The 26,426-nt window shown below is 45.5% G+C and overlaps 2 protein-coding genes across 3 annotated transcripts; both read right to left on the reverse strand.

Annotated features, from left to right (window-relative positions):
• Window positions 1–36: 36 nt before the first annotated feature.
• Window positions 37–24,830, reverse strand: LOC132455360 (uncharacterized). 2 transcript variants are annotated; one of them, XR_009525208.1, is made up of 3 exons: window positions 24,739–24,830; window positions 18,915–22,033; window positions 37–247 (listed from the first exon to the last, which is right to left on the reverse strand). XR_009525208.1 is itself a non-coding variant. In XM_060049193.1 (2 exons), the coding sequence occupies exon 2, from the start codon at window positions 21,719–21,721 to the stop codon at window positions 19,367–19,369; it is 2,355 nt and encodes a 784-aa protein (XP_059905176.1). In that variant the 5' UTR covers window positions 21,722–22,033; window positions 24,739–24,830; the 3' UTR covers window positions 18,712–19,366. The 2 variants fall into 2 exon arrangements, 1 of the variants encoding a protein (XP_059905176.1); XM_060049193.1 differs by lacking the exon at window positions 37–247 and having other exon boundaries at window positions 18,712–22,033.
• LOC132455395 (hemopexin-like) lies at window positions 6,696–18,343 on the reverse strand. Its single transcript, XM_060049251.1, has 10 exons — window positions 18,185–18,343; window positions 13,357–13,382; window positions 12,011–12,088; window positions 11,335–11,474; window positions 10,379–10,532; window positions 9,554–9,769; window positions 8,904–9,002; window positions 8,131–8,261; window positions 7,555–7,702; window positions 6,696–7,011 (listed from the first exon to the last, which is right to left on the reverse strand). The coding sequence occupies exons 1-10, from the start codon at window positions 18,250–18,252 to the stop codon at window positions 6,728–6,730; spliced, it is 1,344 nt and encodes a 447-aa protein (XP_059905234.1). The 5' UTR covers window positions 18,253–18,343; the 3' UTR covers window positions 6,696–6,727.
• Window positions 24,831–26,426: the final 1,596 nt, after the last annotated feature.

The following is a 26,426-nucleotide window of genomic DNA, read 5'->3' on the forward strand; positions in this document are numbered from 1 at the left end:
TTAAGAATATATGAAACAAGAGACTCTGGTCCACACTTGAAAGCTAAAATATGTTTTTATTCAGAAATTTCACAGAACACACAAAGAACAATTTACGGGAATCATGTCTGTCTGGAACATTTACAGATTACACAATTTGTTTCCCAAATGTGAACATAATGACACACTTTGTAGCACGCTAAAATACCTTTTAGATAAGCTTGTATTTTAGTATATTTAATTGATTTAACCATCTTATATATCTTATCTCTTTCCACAGAGGCAGGTGGGCTTGGGTTCTGTTTAGGGTGGTTCCTTAAGGTTTTGGACCTTTGGATTGGTTCCATGTTTTGTTTTATGTTAACACTATTCAACATCCCCACGGCACACTTTCCACTGCCCATATACATAGGCTAGTCGAAAGAATTGTGTGTTTGGTCAGTAGTTCAGTTGGTTGGTCACATATGTTAGTTTGCTGTTCAGGTTTGGTTTGTTGCATTTTGTTTGGGTATTTCCAACATGGTAAAGATGGTTTGTTGTTCCCAGTATTTGTTTTGTCTGTCTGGGTAAGTTTCCTCCGTTCTGGCTCGGTCGGTCCTTGTGATTGAATTTGAATGGTAACAATTCCGTTAAATCCTCGTCCTCGTTTTGAACGTCTCACTCATGGCCGATCAGTGTGTTCTTTCTGATTAGCTCTTAATTGAGATCACCTGTCACGCACCCCTTATTAAAGGTGAACACAATGGGTTTGGTTTACTTTTCGCATCGGCCTGTGTCAATCGAGGTTGAGTTTAGTGAGGGTTGAAAGTTTTCGATCTAGATTGCAGATCACTATTGTCACTTTATACAAACTGAAAGTATGCGTTGTTGCGCGTTTGTTTTTGTGGGCATTTGACTGAACAGCCCAGACAAATATTGCTACCAACATGGTACTTCGAAACAGACCACCGCAGTGAGTAAAAGTTATTTTCCTTTATTAATTGTTGACGTTTTTGGGCTGTCTCCTCAGACACAAGCCATCAGTATCCCTGCTCTTTGCACCTTGACATGCATGTCGCCGCTGTTTGTTAACCTAGCTTTGCTGATTTGTATCTTGTGATGTGTGTGTGTTTTTCTTAACAGGTGTTAGATGACTGACAAGATCTATGGGGGGGCCCCCTTTGGGCCCCCCCATACCAACTTAGTCTTCAAAGGAATCTAGTGCCATGGGACTCCAGTGTCTTCAAAACATCCTCGGAATACATGTGTATGAATGGTCCACCGAAGGGTTGATCTGGAAGCCACCACGGTCCACGCAGTAATCTGCTGCGTGGGCCGTAGTGGCTTCCAGAGCCATCTTTCGGTCTTGGTCAGGATTTGTTACAGTTGCCCTTCAATATAGCAGGCTACGGGTTTCTGAAGAAGCCTGCTTTACGTAGCATTGGAGTACAAATATTGTGCAAAATGCTCATGTAATTGCACTAGCACTAGTAACCTGTAGATTAGCTTAGTTTAACGTCATTCCGTGCTGTCTCTGTCAAATGTGTGGCTTACTTTAAGTCCACAAGGCCCTCTGGTAAACCACGTTTGAACACCCCTGGACAAGGTGATTAGTCACTGGGTGTGTGCTAAAGTTTTGTTCCATTTTTCACTAGTTGGTTAAGGTTTGGTAGAATTGTTTGGATGCTAGCGACGTGATGGCGTATGTACAAGAGCCTACCGTGGCCAGGCCACAGTTGCGACGGCCACGGCCAGATGGCCTAGTGTGAGTGCAACCTTGATTGCATTTGTATACTGTTTACCATTGGATGTTTATGCAATTTGGCTTAATTCATCCGCAGTAAAGCTGCATTTGACTATTCCAGGGTCGTTTTGTACAGGCTTGCAATTGACCATGTTGACTAGTTTGTGGGAAGTTTTTTTATTTATTTTTTTACTCTTGCTTACAATCCAACGGTTGTGACCACTTATGCAACTGGGCTGTGAACCTTGCAATTCTAGTTGCATATTTGTACACGCAAGCTTGTCCATTTCTATCGCCATCACTAACACTAGCTTCAGCATTTCCTTGTAGGCCATTAGCTGACTTGTGTATTGGAGCGATGATTTGGGTATTTTAAGATGCTTGAAAACCTAAAATAAAGCAAAATGCGTGTCTGGTGTGCAAGAGCCAATTTGTTGGCTTGCAGTAGTCGAGGAGTTGCCGTAGGTCGTAAGCCATCTGGAGGTTGTGGCAATGGAGGCTTGTGGTAGATCTGCCATCCAAGAAAGATTAATTCTTCTGAAGCATGATTAATAGTTTAGTAAATTGAATCTATTCATATAGAACTATAAAATCCAAGACTGCAGCCAGTAACTTGGATCGCAATATGTGGAAAGTATTAGTCTTCATTTGTAACAACAGAATAATTAACATGACTAACTGGGTTTCTTCCATTTTCTAACTAGGGGGACTTGACTGGTGAGTCTACTGGATTAATCAGTAGCGGTACTTTGCCCAACAGATTTGATGGCATGACTACAGGGTGACAAAGACAATTATTCCCTGCCTATCAAAAGAGACTTCTAAAACATATCTGCTAGAACAGTTCCTATACTTTTTGTATAATTTGGTCATGCTGCAAATTTACTTTTTGTAGTTGCTCCATATTTAGTTCTTTGACAGCCTCACCTGCTAGAAAAGTCTATTCAAATCGGCTAAATATAATGAACTAAATTAATAGCCATGAAATGTTGTCACTCATACTAATGGCAAATACCCTCTTTCAGTTGGTGGTTCAACACTGATATCTCTCTAGGCTTGAGGGAGAGCTTACAAGTAAATTACACGAATGTCCTGGAGCAATTGGGAATACACTTTTATTTAGTCTACCTGACCAGGGACATCTTTGAACTATAGGTCACCTAACCCAAACTTTTCACTCTTGTTAGGTTGTCCTTTTCTCTTGTTTTAACCCGAAAGGGCTGAAATATCAACATTTCAGGTATTCTGTTTGGATAATGTGCAAAACTTGTGGCTTCACTAATAAAAAAAATTAACAAATGTATGTTTCTTAATGTGGTTAAACTATTTAAAGATTTGTATGCAAAATATTTCTGCTCAATTTGTGGTCAAAGAAACTCTGAAATTTTTTAATTTGATAAAACACAACTATGGGTTAAAGGTATTTGCTTTGGGCATCTTTTGATATTTTTAGAATCTAGCTCCATTGCCGTTAGAAATTATGTCTCCCAGTACTGCAAAGTGCTTCCACAAGTTTAAAAAAGAATGGGCAGAAAAGGAACTGCCAACTAAATCTATTTAACATGGGTAGAAAGTTTCCATGCAAGCTCTTGGCTGCTGGTTCCCAACACAGCTCCACTGTTAGCCTGTGACCTTGCGTTTAACATTTTTCGACTCGGGTCATTTCAGTCTCTCCAACCTGCAGGTCGTGCGAAGAATCATGTGAATGGGAATATTCTATAAATGTCTTGATATCATCTTTCGTCTCAACACTTCTGCTGCAGCCGCTGTTGAAGCGTATGAGTCCTTTGAGACCCCCTTTGATAAAAGGGGTTCTCAAATGTTGACCCTCAGTCACCTATTGCATCACTTCCTTTAGGGCTTCGGCCTCCTAATTGATCATTATAGTATAATTGAATGCCCTCTTTCATATATATGATACCTCCACCACTGGGACGTGGCAACAATTCTCCAAATCCATATGGGGGGGATGCTTGTGGACAGTAGGGGTGTATACTCGACATAAATAGGAAGCAACCTCATCTCACAAATGAGTAATGACATCTCACAAATATTTATTTAATAAATTGTTTCAATTTATAATAATCCAAAATCCAATGGCAAAACCCGTTGGCTTTTTGTCGAGGGAATCCAGGGCGACACTCACTTCCGGGTTGGCCAACATACGTCATCCCTCCACCACTCTACTGTAAAAACACATGTTCAAGTTGAATGAGAATAATAATAATAATAATTCTGCCATAGTATTTATTTAAGGGGGGGGATACAAGTCTTTTGGCCATTTGTAGTGTTGATCAGCAGAGAAATAATTTGTCCGCAAAGACGGTGACGTCGCTTAGCAACTATAGACGCTGGGGTAGACAAGTCACCGGACTACTACCCATGCAAGTGAACGGAGCGTTCCACGGCATTGAGAAGACCCGTGTAATAAAGGCCTATAATATTTCTGTTTATGGCATAGATTTCTCCTCAGATTAGGCCAATAAACCAATGGTAAAATAAAAATAAAACCGCTCGATCAAAGGCCCGGCCCGAGTATAGTGGTGGGAAATATCGGCCCAACCCGGCCCGCGTCGGGCTCGGGCTCGGGCAGAGTGAGAGACACAATTTCGCACGTTGAGCACACAGTTGTGTGACTCGTTTATTTAGTAAGAGAGAAACAGGAAATCAAAACGTGCTGAAGGTAAACAAATTATATATGTAGTGAGTGTAACAAATTATGTTACACTCACTACAACCCATTAAATACGGTATGATTTCTAGATGTCATGGCAACGTCCGCTCGCGACACTGGACTTGCGATCGAGGCATCGACGCGGACGTTCATTCACATAGCCAAAAACAAGAGAATAGATGACTAGATAAAATAAACATCAAGACATACAATTCTAAAAAGAACAGATGAAGCAGCTACCCTTTTTTCCTTCGCGGTTTGCCTACAGAGCAGCGCACCTGCATTTAATATAGGCCTATCCGTGTATTGTCACAATTTCTCAGTATCAAAGGTGAAAGTAGAAACGGGTGGCCAAAAGCTGTCATTTGTTAGTTATCACAGACAATTTTCAACAATGAATGATCTGTACGGAGCTCGATAAGGGACATTAGAGAGAACGCTCCCGGACAGAACCTTAGTTTGGAAGTCATGCTTAGTGACACGACAAATAGCCTACTTCCAATTGAAATACAAAATTTAGAAAAAAGGCCTACGTGTCCCTGATCACGTTTCAATAGATTAAATAACGTGACAGTGTCACGTATTTTCGTGAGACCATACCCGTACTTCCATGAGTATACTTAAAGGCACCCAGTGCAACTTTATGTAAACATTCAATGAAAAATAAACATTCAATTTCTAGTCTTTTTTACACGTAGTAAGTTTCAATAACTCCATACCATTACATATCGACATTCAAGGAGCAAAGATGAGACGTCGTTGTGTGGTGAGAACTGATAGAAAATCGTAAACAACAACAATCGCCGGTGGGGAGAAGCCATTTTTCCATTGACTGGAAGCCTGCTTTATTTATTGTAGGTTACAAAAAATAAAGAAAATGGCGGCATTGTTGTTGTTATCGATTTTGTATCAGTTCTCACCACACAACGACGTCTCATCTTTGCTGCTTAAATGTCGGTATGTAATGGTATGGAGTTATTGAAACTTACTACGTGTAAAAAAGACTAGAAATTGAATGTTTATTTTTAAGCCTCGAAAGTTGCACTGGGTGCCTTTAAAGGAAGTATACTATCCGCACTATCTACTACGTTATTTTTTCAGATGTGAGTGCTGTTCCAAATCGAGTACTCCGTGGTGCACTAACCGGAAATTACGATCACGACTGCCGCCGCGGCTCCTCCCCCGCAATAAACATCCCGCTTTGAACGGTGAACTCTTTACGCCTAGCAGCTATAAAAACTATAAAAACTACAAAATGACTCTATTAATGCAGGCTATGTGGAAAATGCGCCGACTTTAGCTCAGCCTGGCTCCGCCTCTTCCGCTACGTAGCTAAGATGGCTGCAGTTGAGTACGGGGAGTGTCCTTCGATCCGTTCGATCCACACTTCAGGATTAGCCCGTTTTGAGTACGGCATCCGGGTCCTTGAAGTATACTTCTTTTCGCCGGATCTTACTCAAATTTTGGCTAGTAAGTACGGACAGTACGGGTATTGGAACACGGCACAGGTTCGAGCGTGTGCATGGGTTGAATTGCGTGTGTCTCACGCCGAATGCATGAGACATGAGAGCCCTGTACTTACGTGACACAAACCAGCACCGCAAACGTTCTCTCCCGCTTGAGATGACGTCTTTCTTTATAGGTTCATGGGTCTGATTCGCCGATTTCCCATGCTGATATCCCCGGAGATTCTCGGGCATCTTCGACAATTTAGCTATAGATTGTCTCATTACACGCTAAATAATATAATTATAGCCTAATTATATATATAGCCTATACATATATATAGGCAATATATATAATTAGGCAATATATATATATATATATACATATAGCATTTGTGGTTTTGGCATAAACATAACTAGGGTGCACTGTACTATCTGCGCACACCCTTTCTGAAGCCTCTCTCGCTCTCTCTCTCTCTCTCTGTCCCTCCCTCTCTCTCTTTCTCTCTCTCTCGTACCGTTTTGTGGAGCACGTTAATTGTCTTAGAACACTCCCATTCAGAATGCATTGGTTTACATTTCGTTCTGTGTAACACGCAAAAAGTCGGACTATCGTGCTCTGGAACACGCTTCAATAGATTAACGTTCGTGCGCAGGAGCACGCAATCGCGTGATACCGGGTTGCGTAAGGTGGTGGTAGTGGTAGTGGGAAGTCAGGCGTGGTTCATTTCACATCATTCACTTTGCATGTTGTATAAACGTGCCAACATCACTGCAAAACATTCCAGTGGTTCAAGGATACATGACGAAGTTTGCATTTTTTATTCCAATTTTTATTTCAAAACAGATATTATCGAGATATGTACTTTCAGGCTGAAATACCTTCAGAAACAATGCATTATCAGGTTAGAACGGGTTGCTCAGGCGTATGCTGCTGCATATTTTCATGGAGGAATCGATGAAGAAATACTCGGGAGTGGCCATCATGTAGGATACGCCAGGCCTGCGCCGGTCCTCGTCCGGACTGAGTTGGTACTTGTTGCGGTACTTGGTGTACATGGTGTTCGAAAACAGCTTCAGGCCGTCTGACCCGCAGAGGGCGGCGTCCACCTCGGGAAGGACGCCCAGGTTCGTCACCTTGGTAACGGTACTTGGGGTCACGGAGAGGTCAACGTCCCTCATCTGGGCGCCTGTGGGGGATCACACCGGGAAGGTCATAATTTGTGACGCAAAGGTAAGAATGAGAATGAGTAAGAATGAAGTCTGTGGGAGCAGCGGCGCGTCAGTGCCGTCTGGCGTGACTGTTGGGAGTGTGGAGTCGACCCTGCCAGGATTAGGGGTTCGATTCCCGGTCCACGCTAAGAATGCATCTGGAGTATTTTAAAGTTTTGCATAGAAGCCTCCAAATGGCGTTGAGCATGTATTGAATGGGAAAGTGTGTGCGTGTGTGCGCGTGCCTGTGTGTGTGTGTGTGTGTGTGTGTGCGTGCGCGTGTGCGTGTGTGTGTGTGTGTGTGTGTGTGTGTGCGTGCGCGTGTGCGTGTGTGTCTCTGTGTGTGTGTGTGTGTGTGTGTGTATGTGTGTGTGTGTGTGTGTGTGTGTGTGTGTGTGTGCGCGCGTGTGCGTGTGTGTCTGTGTGTGTGTGTCTCTGTGTGTGTGTGTGTGTGTGTGTGTGTGTGTGTGTGTGTGTGTGTGTGTGTGTGTGTGTGCGTGTGTGTGCGTGTGCGTGCCGACCCTGGATGATGTGGGCGGTGTGGTCCCCGGGGCAGGCGAAGGCAGCGTCCACGGGCCCCTGGACCCCCAGCTCCACCTGCAGGGTCTTGGGGTACCCCTCGATGAGGGAGTAGGGGGCCCCCGACAGGTAGATGAACACCTGGTCCCCCTGGGGAGGGGGGAGGGAGGGGAGGAGGGAGGGAGGGAGGGGGGAGGAGAGGAGGAGGAGGGAGGGAGGGAGGGGGGGGAGATTTGAGGGGATGGAGAGGAGAGGGAGGGAGGGAGGGGGGGAGGGGGGAGAGGAGGAGCAGGGGAGGGCAGACGTGTAGAGAGTGGGAGAGAGAAGTGGACATGAAGGATCATACTAACTTCCAATAAGAGCTCCCTTCATCAAATCATAAGTATTCTCACTGAAGAATAAATTTCAGCCAATCAACCCAGCATAATCTCTAACAGCGGTACGCTTTCCCTGTCATCGCCGCCATCGATGTCATCTCTTATTTAGCTTACACAGAGTGCTTCCGGGAGGGGGGGGGGGTGGAGGGGGACCCTACCCTACTGACGTAGATCAGAGCGGCGTAGGGGAGGACCACCCACCTTGATGAGGTACATCTTGTCTTGGTAGGAGAAGGCGGCGTCGACGCCGCCGGCCACCTCGGGCCACATGCGGGTTATGGGGAAGGCGCGAGGGTCATCGAGACCGGTGCCCACACTCTGGTAGCGGGAGCCTGCGGAGAACACACGCCAGTGATCCCCACGGCACTTCACAGCTTAGCCTGCCGCATTAACTACGTAATTAAAAATACGATTTTATTCAATGCGCGATACATTGCCCACGATACCGATAATATCGCGACACTGCGATAATTAATATTTTGTTCGACAATCCCATAACGATACATCACGATAGGGCTGTGCAATTATTATTTCTTATGTCTTAGCCTAATCCTAACCCTAGAACCGCTGGATACATATTTGTACATTATTTTATATTTGAAAAAAATTTAAAGGGACATTTCAAAGTTCAGTTACGTTGTGTTTTTTTGGAGAGAAATGCTGAATATATGCATCATGTTTTTAAACTCAAAAATAATCGTTTGATTAATCGTGATTTCAATGTTGACCAAAAAATCGTGATTATGATTTTTTTCCATAATCGAGCAGCCCTACATCACGATATATACCAAATGACCGTGAAAAGGTAAAGTGCTGGATTTCTATCTTTATTCATGGTTTTCATGAGTTTTTCAGTTACTCGTCTTTTGTGAGTTAACTTTCCCTCATTCATGCGTTGAGTGCCACCTCGAGGGGCAATGCCTTGCTATGGTTACAGTTTAGACAGCCTGATTATCGATTATTGACAATATTACCTGTGAAGTAGTAGGTTCTGCCTGCGTTGTCGGACGTCACAGCGTCAAATTTGACCTCTGAGCAGGCTGGTAACTCATGTGCACCTCCAATACCTCCTCCTACACAAGACCAAAGAAAACTGTTGAGCCAATCACATGATGCCCTGACCAACATAAATCCTATTGGCCTCATGAGCTGAGTGCAGAATTCCGCATTGTGTGTGTGTGTGTGTGTGTGTGTGTGTGTGTGTGTGTGTGTGTGTGTGTGTGTGTGTGTGTGTGTGTGTGTGTGTGTGTGTATTTGTGTGTATTTGTGTGTGTGTGTGTGTGTGTACGTGTATGCGTCTGTGTGTGTGTGCTTGTCCCACCCAAGTAGGGGCAGTTCATAGTGTGTGTGTGTGTGTGTGTGTGTGTGTGTGTGTGTGTGTGTGTGTGTGTGTGTGTGTGTGTGTGTGTGTGTGTGTGTGTGTGTGTGCGCGCACGTGTGTGTCTCACCAAAGCAGGGGCAGTTCATGAAGTAATGTGTGTGTATGCAAATGTATATTTCTGTGTTTGCGCGCCTCACCAAAGTTGGGCCAGTTCTTGATGTAATGTGTGTGTGTGCGTGTTTGTGTTTGTGTGTGTCTGTGTGTGTGAGTGCACATCCGTATGTGTGTGTGTTTGCGTCTCACCATAATTGGGGCAGCCCATGAAGTACGCGCGGGCGTCTTTGGGGTACACCCCCCCCACCACCAAGCCCGTCACCGGGTGGAACCGGGTGAAGTTGTGGCCCTGGAAACAGTAGTAGTGCTCCATCCAGCGGATGGCGGAGGTGCACGGCGGCACCTGGGGCCACTCCTTCTTCTTCACCGTCCGAGTGGCGACGTCGTAGTGGTACACCTCACTTCCTGCCAGTTCGACCAATCAGGGAAATGAATGGACGGACGACCGGACGAGTGAACAAATTAATTAATTAGCATGGGAGGATAGTATTGATGGCATGGGGGAGAGACACAACCGCACAGACAGACAGACAGACAGACAGACAGACAGACAGACAGACAGACAGACAGACAGACAGACAGACAGACAGACAGACAGACAGACAGACAGACAGACAGACAGACAGACAGACAGACAGACAGACAGACAGACAGACAGACAGACAGAGATTTATATGCGATATTGATGTTATTTGCCTTGTCGTCTCTTTAACATTCATGGTAGGGTGTGTTGGCGTACGTGTGTTAAGTTGTGTCTTGTTCTCTGGTTCGGGTAATCTATTCATGGTAATATGTAGCTACTTGTTCATCATTACATGTATTATGAAAGCTTTCTGATGGGGTGGGCAGATTATCCAGTGATCTACACCTCTATTTTCTTCTTCTACTCTTTGTATTGATGTTTTTTATTGTACGAAATCTAGTTACTGAAATTGTATTCTTGATCTAAAGAACGCGCAGGGGGTGTAGAACCGTCTCTCTCCAGCAGGGGGCAGATTTGGCCCAAGCGTTTACCTTTGAAGAAGAGGACGGAGTCGGCGGAACACTCCCCCTTCGGGCACTCCACCGCGGCGTCCAGGTGACACGGCACCCCGGGGAACTCCTGTTCCACCTTTTTGGGAAAGCCGTCTTGGAGAGTTTGGTTGAAATATCTAAACACCATTTCGTCCTGTGGGTTAGAAGAATGTCAAAACGACAGAGGAGCGTGTTAATGCATGCCGGACGGAGCGGCTTCTCTATGCACAACGTTGTCAACCGAAAGAAACAACAACTAAATGCTTTTTAGGTTTTTATTTAAAGTGGGGAGATTGGTATGAGATTGAGACCCTCCCAGTCCCAGTCTATTTGGCTGGGGAGTTATGGGAGTCGATAGTCAACTGAGACACGCCCCCTGCTTGCCGGTCTCGTCGCCAAAGAGGGAGGTCCGGGCCGACCAGCTGTTTTTTTTGTTGGTAGAATATATCACTGAGTGACAGGATTTTATAAAGTTATAAAATGTGTAACACTCGCACTATATCCAGTCCCTCCAGAAAAACGTGATTGTGCGATCGCATAATTCAACGCATAATCAGCCAAAGTCTGCATATTCATGCAGGGGACGCATTTTTTCAAATATGCAGCATAAATTACCGATTTCCGCTCAAAATATGCGGGGCTTGCATGATTTCATAATCCCCGCTTTTTCATTGCAAAAAAAGTCACATATATCTTAGCAGAAAGTTTAAAAATGTTGCGTTTACTTCACACAAGAGCAGCCATTTCCCCCTGTTGCCATGGGAATGTTATGAAGTGACGTAATAACGCGACTTGAACGTCATCGAAAAGCTGCAAGTGGAGGGAGTTCCCGCATTTTTCCGCAAGTTCCCGCAATTTGTGCAAGCTAGTTTGGAAGTGTGTTATGAATTACAACTCGAATCAGCCCTTCAGTGACGGTAACTCAACTCTCTTTGGTTTCTTCCAGTTCAACCTACCTGGAATAGGTACACGTAATCGTGGTCCTCAGTGCTGCCCTCCCGGTGCATGCGGAATGCGGCGTCCACGCGACCGAGGTCACTAAAGGACTCGGCGACTCGCTGAGCCGGACCACGGAAGCCCTTCCACAGGAAGCCATCTTGGATTGCGATAGAAAGAGAGGCAAACTCGTTGCTATTACTTCCTTTTTTAGTTTGGTTGTTGTAGTTTAGAATAATAATATTTGTTTAAATTTGGTTTGAACATTTTACATATACCATCAGTTATAAATATGAAAGCGCATTTTTAACATACATTTTTCAATTAATTATAAATGTTTAAGTTAGATAAGAAACTCAAACACGTATGTTAACAAATTAACAAAGCAAAAATGCAAATCATTGGCAAACCGATAAAATTGAAACCACATGAGCAGAGAGAGTACTTTTAATATAAAGTATAATGTACATTTATTACAATTATTGCAAAACACATACCTGAATACCAGTACTAAACCCCTACCAGAATCCCTTGGCCTACTTCCGCCAACTGTCTATCTAGTCTACTTAATATTCACGAATTAGCGACCATCTTGTATAGCCAAAGCTAGCTAAGAGTGGGTGTAATGGACCATCACTGTCACCGTCACATCACCGTCGCTGAAGGGCTCATTAAAGTTGTGAAAAGCCTCTGCACCTTTGAAGAACAGATGTTTTCCTTGCTCGTCCGGTGTGATGGCGTCAAACTCAATGCCATCGCACCTGTCTGGTATGGCTGGGCGGCGGCCATGTTAATTGTCATACCAAGTTGAGTCAGACCAATCAGGGATAAGAAGGTACAATAGATGTGTTACTAAGCAGATGACTTAGAGTGTAAGTGCATTCAACAATGGTGATAATTCCAAAAAGTGCAAAAATGATAGTGTAGGATAAGGAGGAAAATTAAGCGAGCTAAGCACAATACACACAACTCACCAACTTCTGTGGTTTGTGTAGTTGGTCTGGAAAACAAACACCCAAATAATTCAAACAAAACTAATCATCGTCTAGAAAATCTTGAATCTCTGTCATGATATTGATTCAAATCCCAATGCCATAATCTATGAAGTACTATGGTGAAGATGTGTTTCATAACTGATATAAGGAAATAGCCTAACTAATTAATGTGTACATCAATTATAATGTACTGGTAAGACTTTACAGTAAGGGTTCATTAATTAAAGTTTACTAATGCAGTATTACACATTAAATAACTGATGAAGAAAAACATATTTTTAGGACACTTCGGCCATGTTAACTAAGGCAATGGTATTAAGGTAAACTAAGGTATCCATTTAAACATTTAAGAGATTAGGTTAACCTTTACTCTAACCCTATCAAATAATTCATCAACAAAGCCAAACCCTAACCCCAACCGCTATGCTAACGCTACATAATAACGCTTATTACATCATTAACTAACATTATTAAACGGCTAATTCAGGTAGCCTCGTTGTGAAGTGTTGCCGATGTACTTACGGTGGTGCGGCGCTGGTGAAGACCAGCGCAAGGCAAGCCACACAGAGCGGTAGGAAGAGCTGGGTCATGGTGCTGCCGATCCAGAGGTCTCCCAGGAGCTGACGTGGTGGAGGAGGAGAGATAAACAGCTACCCTGGGGTTGACTGTGGGGCTGTGTGAGTCACCTGTTTGCATTGAGAAAGTAGTGACAGGGACTTTTGTTGTTGCCAAAGATGTATTTTCACTGGTAATCACTTGCTTGCTACATTCATAATCCAGATAACCCAAAGACAAACACACGCAAGGGCATAGGTTTGGTCTGAGGGTGGGGGGGGGGGGGGGGGGGTGTCTGGGTAGTGTCCCCACCAAAGCTCAGACCAAACCTTCACCCTTGGCTACAATATAGAAACAGGAAAGAAAGATATTTAAAAAAAGACAAAACATTTGTCCACTAATATACATGTTTAAAAGTAAACAATTATTATGGATACAAAATTAGGATAAGGAGGAAAATTAAGTGAGCTAAACACAATACACACAATTCACCAACTTCTGCTGTTTGTGTAGTTGGTCTGGAAAACAAACACACATAATTCAAACAAATGTTCTCATCGTCTAAAACATCTTCAAAATGCTGTCATGATATTGATTCATATCCCAATGCCATAATCTATGAAGTACTGTAGTGAGGTTGTGTGCATGGTCTTTGGTTTATCTGCCTATCCTGGAAAAATTGGGAAACAGCAAACAGAGAGTTTTGAAACTCGCGGTCGATGGCCAAGTTAGACAAATGAAAACCGAAGCCCTTATGGAGTCCAGCATAGTTGAGAGAATAGGAAGAAAAAACTCCCAATTTATTTTGATGATTTGGACGATTATATGTAATGATTATACATTCTTTCTTCACACTGTATTATGTATTGTATTATTTTCACTATATTACTCCTACCGGTACTTTGTGATAGGATCATAGTTTACTATAGTTGTTTTCTGCATAACAAGAAAATATGAATATTTTTACATATCCTTTCCATACCTGGAGGCTAAATCCCCATACATTAAAGTGTGAGTGTGAATTTGTGAAGATGTTTTTCCTAACTGATAATAATAAGGAAATAGCTAATTAATATGTACATCAATTATAATGTTCTGGTAAGACTTAACAGTAAGGGTTCATTAATTAACATTTATTAATGCAGTATTAAGCTTTAATAAATGGATGGGTCTACTTAATGTTAGGTCTCTTAATAGCAAATCATTTTTAGTTAATGATTTTGTTACCACCTCTAAATTGGATTTTATGTTTTTAACTGAAACATGGCTGGCACAAAACAACAGTCTAACCGTTCTGATAGAGACAGCTCCTCCCAACTATACTATACTACTTTTTTGATGCATGTAGATCTGGAAAAAGAGGTGGAGGGGTTGCTGCTATATTTAAAAAGGTTTTTCAGGGGAAACAGATGTTATTTGGTGATTTTCCATCGTTCGAATACCATAGTGCTGTATTGAAATGCTCCCCCAGAGTTCTCCTATTAATTATTTACAGGCCACCCACATGCTCTGCAAATGTTTTCGATGACTTCACAGAATTATTGTCTAGCATCTCCACAGACTTTGACTGTCCAGTTATAACGGGTGACTTCAATTTTCATACTGATGATTTGAATGACAAGTGTGCAAAAACACTTTTTACCATTTTGGACACATTTGAACTGTCTCAACATGTGAAAGAGGCTACTCGTTGTAAGGGGCACACTCTAGACCTGGTTATCACAAAGGGCCTCAATGTTTCTGATCTCTCTTTGACTGATCCTTCCTTGTCTGACCACTTTTGTGTTTTCTTTAATATATCTTTTATTGCCGACATACAGACAAAATCAAATACTGTCAAAAAACGGTATATCAATGATGAATCTAATGTACTTTTTAAAAAGGCCATCTCCTTACCACCTTTCAACCCATGTTCTGCTGAAGATCTTGTAAAAAACTTTCATTTGAAAATTTTGAAAGTCATAGATGTCAGTGCACCTTATAAGGTTAAAATGATTTCTGGAAAGCAAAAGGCACCCTGGAGAAAAGCTGCTTCTGTAACAGCACAGAAAAAAGAATGCAGGAAGGTTGAACGCATCTGGCGCAAAACAAAACTTCATATTCACCATGATATCTACAAAGAGAGCCTCCATGCCTACAATTTAGACTTAAAAAGTGCTAGAGAATTTTTTTTCTCCAATATCATTAAAACCAATACTAATAATGAAAAAAACCTATTTGCAACTGTTGACAGACTGACCAACCCCCCAACACAAATTCCACCTGATCTCCATTCCACGCAGAAATGCAATGAGTTTGCAGCTTTTTATACTGATAAAATTGAAGGCATCAGACGCGCCATCAATATCTCCACTTCAAACTAAAATGTTGGACTACCACCCTGTTCAGGCAAAAGTAACGTGGCAGTGATGGCATGCTTTAATGTTATAGACTCTAAAACTCTTGTGGAAACTGTGACACAACTAAAGCCATCCACCTGTTGCCTTGATTATTTACCTACCAACCGCTTTAAGAATGTTTTTGACTGCCTAGCAATAGGCATATTGCAGATAGTTAACAACGCTCTCCAGTCAGGCAACTTCCCAAAAGCCTTGAAAACTGAAGTTATTAAACCCCTTTTAAAAAAGAGGAGCCTAGATACCTCTATTATTAATAACTACAGACCAGGGGCGCAGATGGGATTTTTGAACTGGGGGGGACCAAGCTGTCAGCAAATTATTTCAACTCAATAAGTTATTTTTGTGTAATTTGGGCTTTAACTAGCGCTCAAGTAGTTACTTTCGTAATAGCCTATGGGCCAATGGTTTGCACTGAAAAGGGTCAGGTTGATTTGGCTTTGTATGTCATTATCATGTCAACTTCCTTTCCATCTGTGTCGCCTCCTGTCCCTCCTTGTTCTGTCCCTGCTTCTTCTGTCTGTATTCCTTCTTTCCCTCCTTCCTCATGCAGTCTTTTTCTACTGTGGCTGTCCCCTTCTTCTGTCTGTATTCCTTCTTTCCCTCCTTGTTCTGTCCCTGCTTCTTCTGTCTGTATTCCTTCTTTCCCTCCTTCCTCATGCAGTCTTTTTCTACTGTGGCTGTCCCCTTCTTCTGTCTGTATTCCTTCTTTCCCTCCTTGTTCTGTCCCTGCTTCTTCTGTCTGTATTCCTTCTTTCTCTCCTTCCTCATGCTGTCTTTTTCTACTGTGGCTGTCCCCTTCTTCTGTCTGTATTCCTCCTTTCCCTCCTTGTTCTGTCCCTGCTTCTTCTGTCTGTATTCCTTCTTTCTCTCCTTCCTCATGCAGTCTCTTTCTTGACTGACAAGGGCCTGCCTCACTGTCATCAGGAATTGCCTGCAGGCCAGGAGGATAATGTTGACATTTTAAATCTTATAACAGTTGCTTATTAGTGTGCCTGGAAAAGCACACTACTACTATCCACCATAGTTATTATAATATTGTATTCTTCTCTACGTTATTCGGTCGACTACTCCTCCCAGTTTTGGTCGCACACACACAAAAAGGTACCAAAACGGCGGCTCGGTCGGGAGATTAGTGCTATGACTTTTCTAAGCCAAACAGTTTGCAGATAAATCTCCAAAAATCAGGCCATAAAAATGTATGGGTGTGTATTGGTAGAATGTTCACAGCTAGAGTGTGTGACATTATCACTAGAGTGTAGGTAGGTAGCTAGCTAAAGAGAATGACAAGGTATGGGCCAGAGCCAGGCACACTCAAAATGTCTTTAGGAATTTTCTAAGATTATACATAAAAATGAAAAAAACATTAAAGCTATTCACCCACGGCATAAAAATACTTTTATTTTACATTTAGCCTACTTCAGGTAAGAGTAAATGCCGTTTATTAATGTCACTAGCTACTCAACAATACAAAACGATTAGCTGCCACATCTGGGAAAGTCAACAGGCAACAGGCGTAGGATAGGATAGCCTACTTACTTTGTTTGTTTTTTTAAAAAAACACTCTGATTGTTTTTTGCTGCTTCATTTTGTTTCTTCATTGCACCCGCTCTGTCATAATGATCACCGCAACAGGTACAGGCGCGGCTGAGCAACCAGTTCCTCTTTAGGACCCTGGGGAGTGAGAGTCGTGCCTTATGGTGTGTTCAATTTACACTGAAAGTCGGAACTTGGAGCTCGGAACAACGTAACCCCAAAGTTGAGTGCTCCCAGCGCGTCCCAGCCTCACAAACGTAAAAACAAAACATGTAACTACTTTTTACGTGAGTAGCAGATAGCATGAATTCTATGTCTGGCTGGTGAGATTAATCCGACTTTCTGAGTTGGAGATCCAACTTCACGGGGGGTTCTGATTACAATTCTGACTTGGAGCACGAAATTCTGACATTCGTGCACAACTGGAACGCACCATTAGTCGTAGCACACAAACGCCAGGCTCTCAATGCGCGCTGCATGTAAATTAGTCGAACTAACGGAACGTTAATCCTCTGTTTTACCGGCGGTGTTTGTCCCCTTATGTAGTCTAACTAACGGAACATCAATCCTCCGTTTTACCGGCGATGTTTGTCGCCTTATGTAGGGACAGAGTGGGGGGGTCACTATGAATCTGAGGGGGACATGTCCCCCCCGTCCCCCCCCCCATCTGCGCGCATGCTACAGACCAATATCAAATCTACCCTTCATAAGTAAAATCATTGAGAAAGTTGTCCTCCAGCAACTTAATCACTTCCTGGCACTAACTGTTTGTTATAACACCTTCCAATCAGGATTTCGACCCCTGCACAGCACTGAGACCGCCCTCATTAAAGTTGTAAACGACATCCGTCTTAACACAGACACTGGCAAAACCTCAATACTAATGCTACTAGACCTCAGTGCTGCATTCGACACTGTAGACCATACAATACTTTTGGACGGGTTAGAAAACTGGGTGGGGCTTTCAGGCACCGTCTTAAATTGGTTCAGATCCTACCTACAAAATAGGAACTACTTTGTTTCCATTGGCGACTTTGTATCAGAATCAACCAACGTGATGTGTGGAGTCCCACAAGGTTCGATCTTAGAACCCTCCTTATTCAACATCCCGCCCTGTACCTTTTTAGAAGCGCACAGCAGCAATCACGGCGGTGCGTGTCTCGCTCGTAGTCGCGTCAAGTTTAATATATCTTAAAGCCTGTACTTTGGTTACATAAATGTTGGGTTCATATTGAAACATTTTGTATGTAAGTTTTATAGTTCTGAGTTACTTTTTCTAGTTTCACGGTGCTATATCGACAAAAGAATGCCGCAATAAAAAGTTGCACCCGTCAGAGACTCTCCGGTTATTTCAATGTCAAGGGCTGCTACAGATACGATTTACTTACGGTGGTGCTGCGCTGGTGAATACCAGCGCAAAGCAAGCCACACAGAGCGGTAGGAAGAGCTGGGTCATGGTGCTGCCGATCCAGAGGTCTCCCAGGAGCTGACGTGGTGGAGGAGGAGAGGTAAACAGCTACCCTGGGGTTGACTGTGGGGCTTTATAGAGGAACCCCTGGTGTGGGCGGCCGAGCTTCACGCTCTGTTGCTCTCTCTCTCTCTCTCTCTCTCTCTCTCTCTCTCTCTCTCTCTCTCTCTCTCTCTCTCTCTCTCTCTCTCTCTCTCTCTCTCTCTCTCTCTCTCTCTCTCTCTCTCTCTCTCTCTCTGCGTGGGTGTTTTTGTGTGTGAGTCACCTGTTTGCTTTGACAAAGAAGGGACAGGGATTTATGTGATTAACATATAAGTTACCATTTTTGTTTTGTGTAATTTTCAAAGCTTTGCTCTCAAACAACCTTGGTTGAATATTACCCAAGCCAGAATTTGTTATTGATTATTTAAGAATATATGAAACAAGAAACAAGACTCTGGTTCACACTTGAAACATAAAATATGTTTTTATTCAGAAATTTCAGAGAACACACAAAGAACATCTTAATCATGTCTGTCTGGAACATTTACGGATTGCACATTTTGTTTCCCAAATGTGAACAAAATGACACACTTTGTAGCCCACTCAAATACCTTAATAAGCTTGTATTTTAGTATATTTAATTGATTTAACCATCTTATACCATCAACATTGTATTCTCTCTAAAATAACTTCAAATTATTAAACATGTAATCAATCAGTACGATTTCGTAGAAGATAAATCAGGATTCTGCATGGATACTAGGAAGAGCCAAGATCATGATCCATCACCACTGATATCTTAATAGCTTATACTAGCTGATACATTCACAGATGATTGTATGTAAAAAGAAAACAACATCCAACCCCCAAAGAAATACGCCACAAAAATATTCAAACCTCAAACTTGGATTCCCTGTTCGCCAAATACAGTAAGTACTTCTAACTAAATGGTGGATGATTGTCTACTAATGTTTTGGACTTTTACACCATTATTGATAATAATCAATAATGCACCATTATTGATAATAATGGTGCAAAACCGATAATCGCATCGTCTGGTTCGCTGATACTACAACATCGTTAATGTCATTTGCTAGCGTTTCTCCCCCCCTCCATCTCTCTACTTATAGCGGTAGATCTTAACACAGTGGTTCATGCTGTCCGCCACGACCACCTGGCCCCCAGGCACCGGGGCCAAGCCCCTGGGACTGTTCAGGTCCTCCGCCACCAGGGGCCAGCCTACCCCTACGGCAGGGTAGAAGACAACACGGTGCTGCCGCTTGCCCCAGTCGGCCACCAGGACGTCCCCGTCCCCGTCGATGCACAGACCCCACGCGCTTGTCAGGACGGGACCCAGGCCCGAGCACACCCCCAGGATCCGGATGGTCGTCCACCCGGGCTCAAGCACCCGGATGCAGGGGACGCGGCCCGTCTCGTTGCCCCGCTCCGACACGGCCACGAGCCCTGTAGTGACGCAGGCCGCCACCAGGTGGGGCCGGTGGAACTTGGTGACCGTCGTGCGCTCCAGTCGCACGCCCGTCTTGGGGTCCAGCTTCAGCGCGGTCAGGGAGCCTCGCTTCATGTCGGCCACCAGGAACTCGTCCTCCCGGGTGACGGTCACCCCCCGGGGGGCCTCCAGCTCCTCGTTGGTGGAGCCGATGGAGGAACCCCCGAAGGTCTGGAGGAGTCGTCCGTGACGGCTGAAGACAAGCAGGGCTCGCTCGGCGGCGCAGGTCAGGGCGATGAGGCCCATGGCGTTCACCGCCACGTCAAAGTAGTTGCAGATGCGGGCGGACCTCTCGGCTCCTGACGGACACACCTGCTGCACCACGTTCTTCTGGAGGTCCGTGACCTGGATTCGGGCGTTGCCGCAGTCCACCACGAACAACTGTCCCTTCACGGTGGCATGGACACCGCTCGGGAGGTTGAAGTCGGTTCGGCCTGACCCCTGTTTTCCAAACTGTCTGACGAGGTAGGCGGCGTTTAGTGCCGGTAAACCACCCACTTCCTCCACTTCCCTTAACTGGGGCACAGCTTCCTCTTTGCTGCACTTCTCGGATGGTTGCTCCACTCGGTTTCGTTGGAAGGTCTCCCCTTCGAGTGCAGACAGAGACAGAGATCTGCTCACAGGACTGGCGCATGTGCCCCTCTTCACTGGACTCAGGGGTCTCAAAACTCCCTCGTTGTAGTCTGTGCAACTTCCCCCAGACTCCTGGCAACAGCCCTGCTTCTGCTCAGGAGTTGAGGACTCTGGGGAGAGGCGCGTCCGGTTGGCTTTTCTGATTCCACGTCGCTCGCCCTTTCCACTGTCGATCAAGGGCCTCTGCCGGCCAGAGAGGTCTGCCGTGGACGCAGCTCGGCTGTGTACTTCCTTGAGGGAGGCTCTGTAAGGGATGTCGGCGGTGTAGCTGTAGTGGGAGTCCTCGCTGTCCGCGGGAGACGGGGGGCTACCGCTGTCCACTGAGGAAACAAGTGACCTTTTTTTGGTGGACGCGGCGAGGGGACAATGTCTGGGAGATAGATCTATAGCACTGTGGCTGGAGAAAGAACCCCTGGCCTTGATCTCCGTAGACGCCCGGAATTCCTCACAGCTGCCCTCAGGAGGGCAGGAAGGTTCATCGCTGGGGACAAGGACAAAGGTGCTCTTCCTTCTCCGAACCTTCTCGGTGCCGTCTCGCGTGACGTCAGACTCGTCGCCTTCCGACTCCCCCTGGCTTGAGACCGGTGGGAAGGCCAGGAACAGGTCATGGCCCGGCGAGTCGGAACACAAGGACTCCTGCTCCTCATCTTGGGACGACTCGGAAGCAGCGCAATGCTTCGGACTGGGCGACTTCAAGAAAGGTGCCTTGAGCCCTTCCTTGGGCTCCCCTGAGCTCGACAGTCGCAGTTTCCGGACGACGCGCGTACTCCCCGCGCTCGCCTTATCGACATCCACCGAGCTGCGTCTGTTCCCGGACACATTCGGCAGCAGATCTTTGCGAACCTCGGTGGGGACGGTGTTCAGAAACGTCCTCTCACCTGAGTGCAGAGCGCACTTCTGCCCTTGGACCCCACAGACGCCGATGGGATACGTCATTCCCTGCTCCCGGATCTCCACCTCTCCGAGGCTGAGGTCGCTCACCGGGGTCCGGGGAAGGAACTTCACCCTCTTCACGGACAGCGATATCTCCCACGGCTGGGTGACCTCGGCCACCCCTCTCTGGAGCTGGTTCTTGTTGGCCACTCCGGCGCTTCCACCCGACCGGTGCACCTGCTCCTTCAGCTGGGCCATCTTACGGAGCTGCCGGTCCAGCAGCGACTGCACCACCCTCACCGACGCCCCGTTCTCCCTCTTGACCTGGTCGAGCCGCCGCTGGGCCTCCCTGTGGTCCTGCTCCACCTTCTCCCGGAGACGGCGCTCCTCCCGCTGGGCTTTGAACACGGCGCCGTCCAGCTCCCGGTTCACCTCCTCCACCTCGGCCTGCTGCCGTTCCATCAGGGCCCGCAGCTCTCGCTCGCCCTGCTCCAGGTTTTCGAGGGCTTGGGTGACCAGTGAGGCGGCGAGGCGACGGAGACGGGCGAGAACATGGACTCCGAGGGGTAGAAGGGCGGAGAAGGAGGAGGGGAGTTGGTGTTCCGGGGTTTGGGGGTGCTGTGAGTCAGCAGGGCGGAGAACCCGGGCAAGGGCCTACGCTCAGAGTGTGAGCGCGTCAGCATGATGGGGGAAACTTAACGAATGAGCCGAGATGGTAACGAGCGGCTCCGGGGCTAAAGAGGTCCCACAGTGGAGGTCTCCTTGGATAGGCCCCTGTGAAGAAAACCAGACAAATGTACTGTCATAAAAGAGAATAAACCTTACTTTATGATTCCATCAAATAAGACCCTGATTCAGGCTTCACAATTACATTTTTGTGAAAATCTACGGCTTATAATAATCTTTCTTCCCCAGTTTTCTCCACAAAATGTAGAAACTGCTTTTTTTTTTACTAGTAAAAAGTCACCAGTCACAAAACATACACAAAAAATAAACAAAACCATCCATTTGTTTGATAAAGAGACATTTAATCCTCAGGGGACAGAGACCAACCCCCTGAGTCAACTGAGCCATGTAAACTCCTCTCATCTTAGATTCCTTCCTACCCATACATTCTTGTTATTCTTTGGAAAGTAGGCCACTGCCTCACCTCGGACCAACGGTATCCATGTCCATCCGGGCTCCGAGTCACCCTGTATTGTGTGCTCACCAGAACCGAAAGCACCCAATGGGTGTCGAATGTCCCTCTCCATATAAGGTCAACCATTGTTTCGGGCACCCATATCTCATTGCAACCCCAAGGACCGAAAACATGTTCAAATAGTAACAGCAAGGCAGTGCTACTATCCAGTTTTTCAGTGCTTTTTAACAGGTTGAATAACGCTTGAAATAATGAAACGTAAACTAAAATGAAAGAAGGGCACTCCGGCCCGATGCGTGTGATTGTCGTCCTTCTCTCGCTCACGCTTTAAGGTTGGCCACCCGAGGCTCTCTCCTTGTGCCTTCTAGCATCCCTGCCCCTCGCGGGAAATCAACCACCTGAAATGGCTGCTCCCCACTGCACGGCTACAAACCCCTATTGTCACCTCGGGCAAATACCACGCTGCTCTATCGGCCCGGCCGTTGAACCTGAGTCCAGTAACCAGCACCACGCCTGGGAACCCCACCAATCAGAAACCTTGTGTGATTCACAGGGAATTGTGTCCTCTGAATGAAGGACCCTCTCTCTCTCTCTCTCTCTCTCTCTCTCTCTCTCTCTCTCTCTCTCTCTCTCCCTCTCTCTCTCTTTCTCTCTCCCTCTCTCTCTCTCTCTCTCTCTCTCTCTCTCTCTCTCTCTCTCTCTCTCTCTCTCTCTCTTTCTCTCTCTCTCTCTCTCTCTCTCTCTCTCTCTCTCTCTCTCTCGTGCAGAGAGAGAGAGAGAGAGAGAGAGAGAGAGAGGGGAATTCTGTCTTCCTCTCCCTTTTTTTTTCTCTCCGTGGGTTATCGTGACCGTATCGTGACCGTATCCTGTGCAATGATTGTGTGTTGTGGCAACCTGGTGAAACACTCTGGAGGTGGACAGTGTGGTCCTGGTTCGTCGCACCCTTGTATCCGCCTTTCTAGCGCAAGGATGAAAAGGTGAGGGTGTCGGCTTACCAAGGCCGCGCGCCCACAATAATGTCGCCTTGGAAACCTGTGATTACTCCCAGTGTCGGAGTGAACTACTTTTTTGTGTTTCCATCCTGTGTCGAACTAATGTGATGGGGCATCTTTAACAGCTGCCTAGCTATCGTTGTTGTATACAGGGACTGGATTAACCTGATAATTGTTGGTGCTTGCCTGGCACTTGGTTCTACGAACATCCTTACTGTACCGACGGCGATATGTTGTTTCTCTTCCTTCTGACAACTTAACTTTGGATTAATGCTAAATGCCCTGAGTGTAAACGCCAATGTAGCAGGGCTTTCAACCGACTTAACCTAGGAAGACCATGCAAACGCATCGCTTCAGACGCCAAAGTACCCCCACAAACTCTGTAAAGCACCCAAAACAAACCCCAAGGATCAAGGGCACAACAACTTGTCTAAAGGTAATATCTGGGACACATATTGGAGGCAGTCTTAAGTCCCAGCAATCTGGTGGAATCTGGAGGAGGGGGGTGGAGGGCGGGAATGTGTCTTGCGTCTATCAGTAAAAAAACAAATCCGGTCACTTGTGTAGAGCGGGGCCACGGCAGCCTCTCACGTTACTCCCGCTTCCCTTTAATGTTGAATGAGGGGCGCCGGTCGCTAAGCTACAGGCTGTCAGCGACGGAGACGCAGGGACGGGAGTATAAACGATGCCATTCATAATTGAGAGGATTATGCGGGACGTTCCGTAGCGCTCCGGTCGGTGTGATCCGTAGCACCGCGGACAGAGCCCCCCATTCACATGTATGCAGGTCTCAGTGGCATCGCTTTTCAAGGTAAAAGCCCCCCCCCGCCCTTGACGTTTTTCTTTTTTAGTAAAAGGTTATAGCGCTAAAAGAGACGCCAGGCGATTGAAACCCTGATGAGATAAGTGCGCTAAACGATAGATTAATTCACAGTGAAGCAATGACGATGGTTGAGAGCATAAGTAGAATCAAGACAATTACAATTAAATGGAAAAAAAACATACAATACATAACTTTAACTATTGCTACTACTACTACAGTACCTATAGTTAAACTAACTAGGGCAATCTGCAATATTTAATAATATATGATATAGATTTAAAATAAACTAGTCAACACAACATACATAATGTTCACATTGTATAAAGTTACATTGTACAAAGTTTTATTTACAATATCCTGCAAAATTGAAACGTGGTTTAATGTTAATTGCAATTATTGTAGTACAATCCACCCAAAAATGATTACTTTAACACATTACCAAAGTCAACACATAAGTGCACCAGTAAAACATAATGTGTGTTGATCAGTCAACACGCCATATAGGGCCTACTTCAAGACTTACCTGGATTTCAGGTGTGTTCTTCCTCCACCTACGCCGTCTCTGCCTGGACCTGGCAGATTTCTAAATCCTCCTCCGTCTCCTCCCTCCCTCCCTCTCTCTACTCACCGTGTCCCTCCCACCCTCCGCCCTCCCCCTCTGTTCCTCCCCCTGCCCGCTATTCATACTGAAACACAACCCTCCGCTGAAGCAGAAAACTCTCCAGCAAGAACGACTACTAAGTCATGGTATAGTCGCCTGCTTGTTTCATGGATTTTCTCAGGAGGTTGATCGGTTGGACTCGTAATCGGAAGGTTGCTGGTTCGATCCCCGGCTCCTCCTAGCGTCCGAGTGGGGAGGTGGCCCTGAGCGAGGACACCTCACCCTCACTGCTCTAGACGAGGTTGCAGGGTAGACTCCGCCGTCGGTGTGTGAATGGTGGTAAGTCGCTTTGGATAAAAGCGTCTGCTAAATGCCTGACATTTTTATTAAATTCATGACTGCCACTGTTACCACTGGATTCTGATGCACTTGTAGAAGAGCCAAATCACAACTTGATGAGGGGTGGCGCCGTGGCGGCCTACGTGAAGAGATGGATTGCAACAGGCCTCGAATGGGCCTTCGTTTACTATTTAATGTCCTGTTGGTGCGTCACGCGGCCGCTAGATGTCAGCAAATACAAAGCATTTATGGGAACGTCGAGAGTTTTTCGCGAGATGCATCTGTCACTATCTGCGTTGTGAGTTTAGTAGGCCTACTTATGTCTTTGACAAGCCTTAACACTAATAAATATGACAGACAGATAGATACATATGATCATATATAGAAAGAAAAAAAGAGATAGATACATAGAAAGGAAAAAACACACACACAGACACGCACACACACACACACACACACACACACACACACACACACACACGACACACACACACACACACACACACACACACACACACACACACACATACATACATACATACATACATACATAACATACATACATACATACTTAGTTGAGGTTCATTTTTTATTATAACCTTTATTCAAATTGAGAGCAGCTTGAGAGGAGGGAGGGGGGGGGGTGGAGGAGGATAAGGCTAGACATCACTTTTTCCCAATTGAGACCCCTTAATGAAAAAAAAGCACCAAAGCACGCGGCCCACATGAAGAGCACACGACGCTTTGCCTCCCGGAAATAGACGCCGCGTCGCGAGCACATCGCTAGTCGTTAGATGTCACGCGAGGTCCTAGGGGGCTCGCGGGCTGCTGTTGTTGACGGATCATTCCTATCATCTCGCTGTCACGAGGGATTGGGATTTATATAGCCCTGGGTGGCGCCCGCCTCGCCACGTTATTGATCGAATGGACGAAACCTATATGCGCGCGTCGCGCAATAGCACGCGATATCATCGCCGCAATTAAACCCGCGCGCCGCGCGCACGGGGCCCCTGTCGCCGTGGCGGAAGAGTAATGGGCCCAATAGTTACTGTAACACAACAGTAATGTGATTCCGCGTGGCAGCATAACAACCCAGATATATATTATTATCACGTGACAGGGGGCTGTACTGTTAATGGATGCTTATTGCCCCGCGCACAGATATCATATATCACGCTATTACTCCGCGGGTTTATGGGATAAGGCCTTACACGGCGGACCTGTTGGAGAACAAGCAAACAATTTACTTAGCAAATAAAAACATGCCAGCC

This window comes from Gadus macrocephalus, chromosome 4 (assembly GCF_031168955.1).
Source record: "Gadus macrocephalus chromosome 4, ASM3116895v1".
NCBI lineage: Eukaryota > Metazoa > Chordata > Actinopteri > Gadiformes > Gadidae > Gadus > Gadus macrocephalus.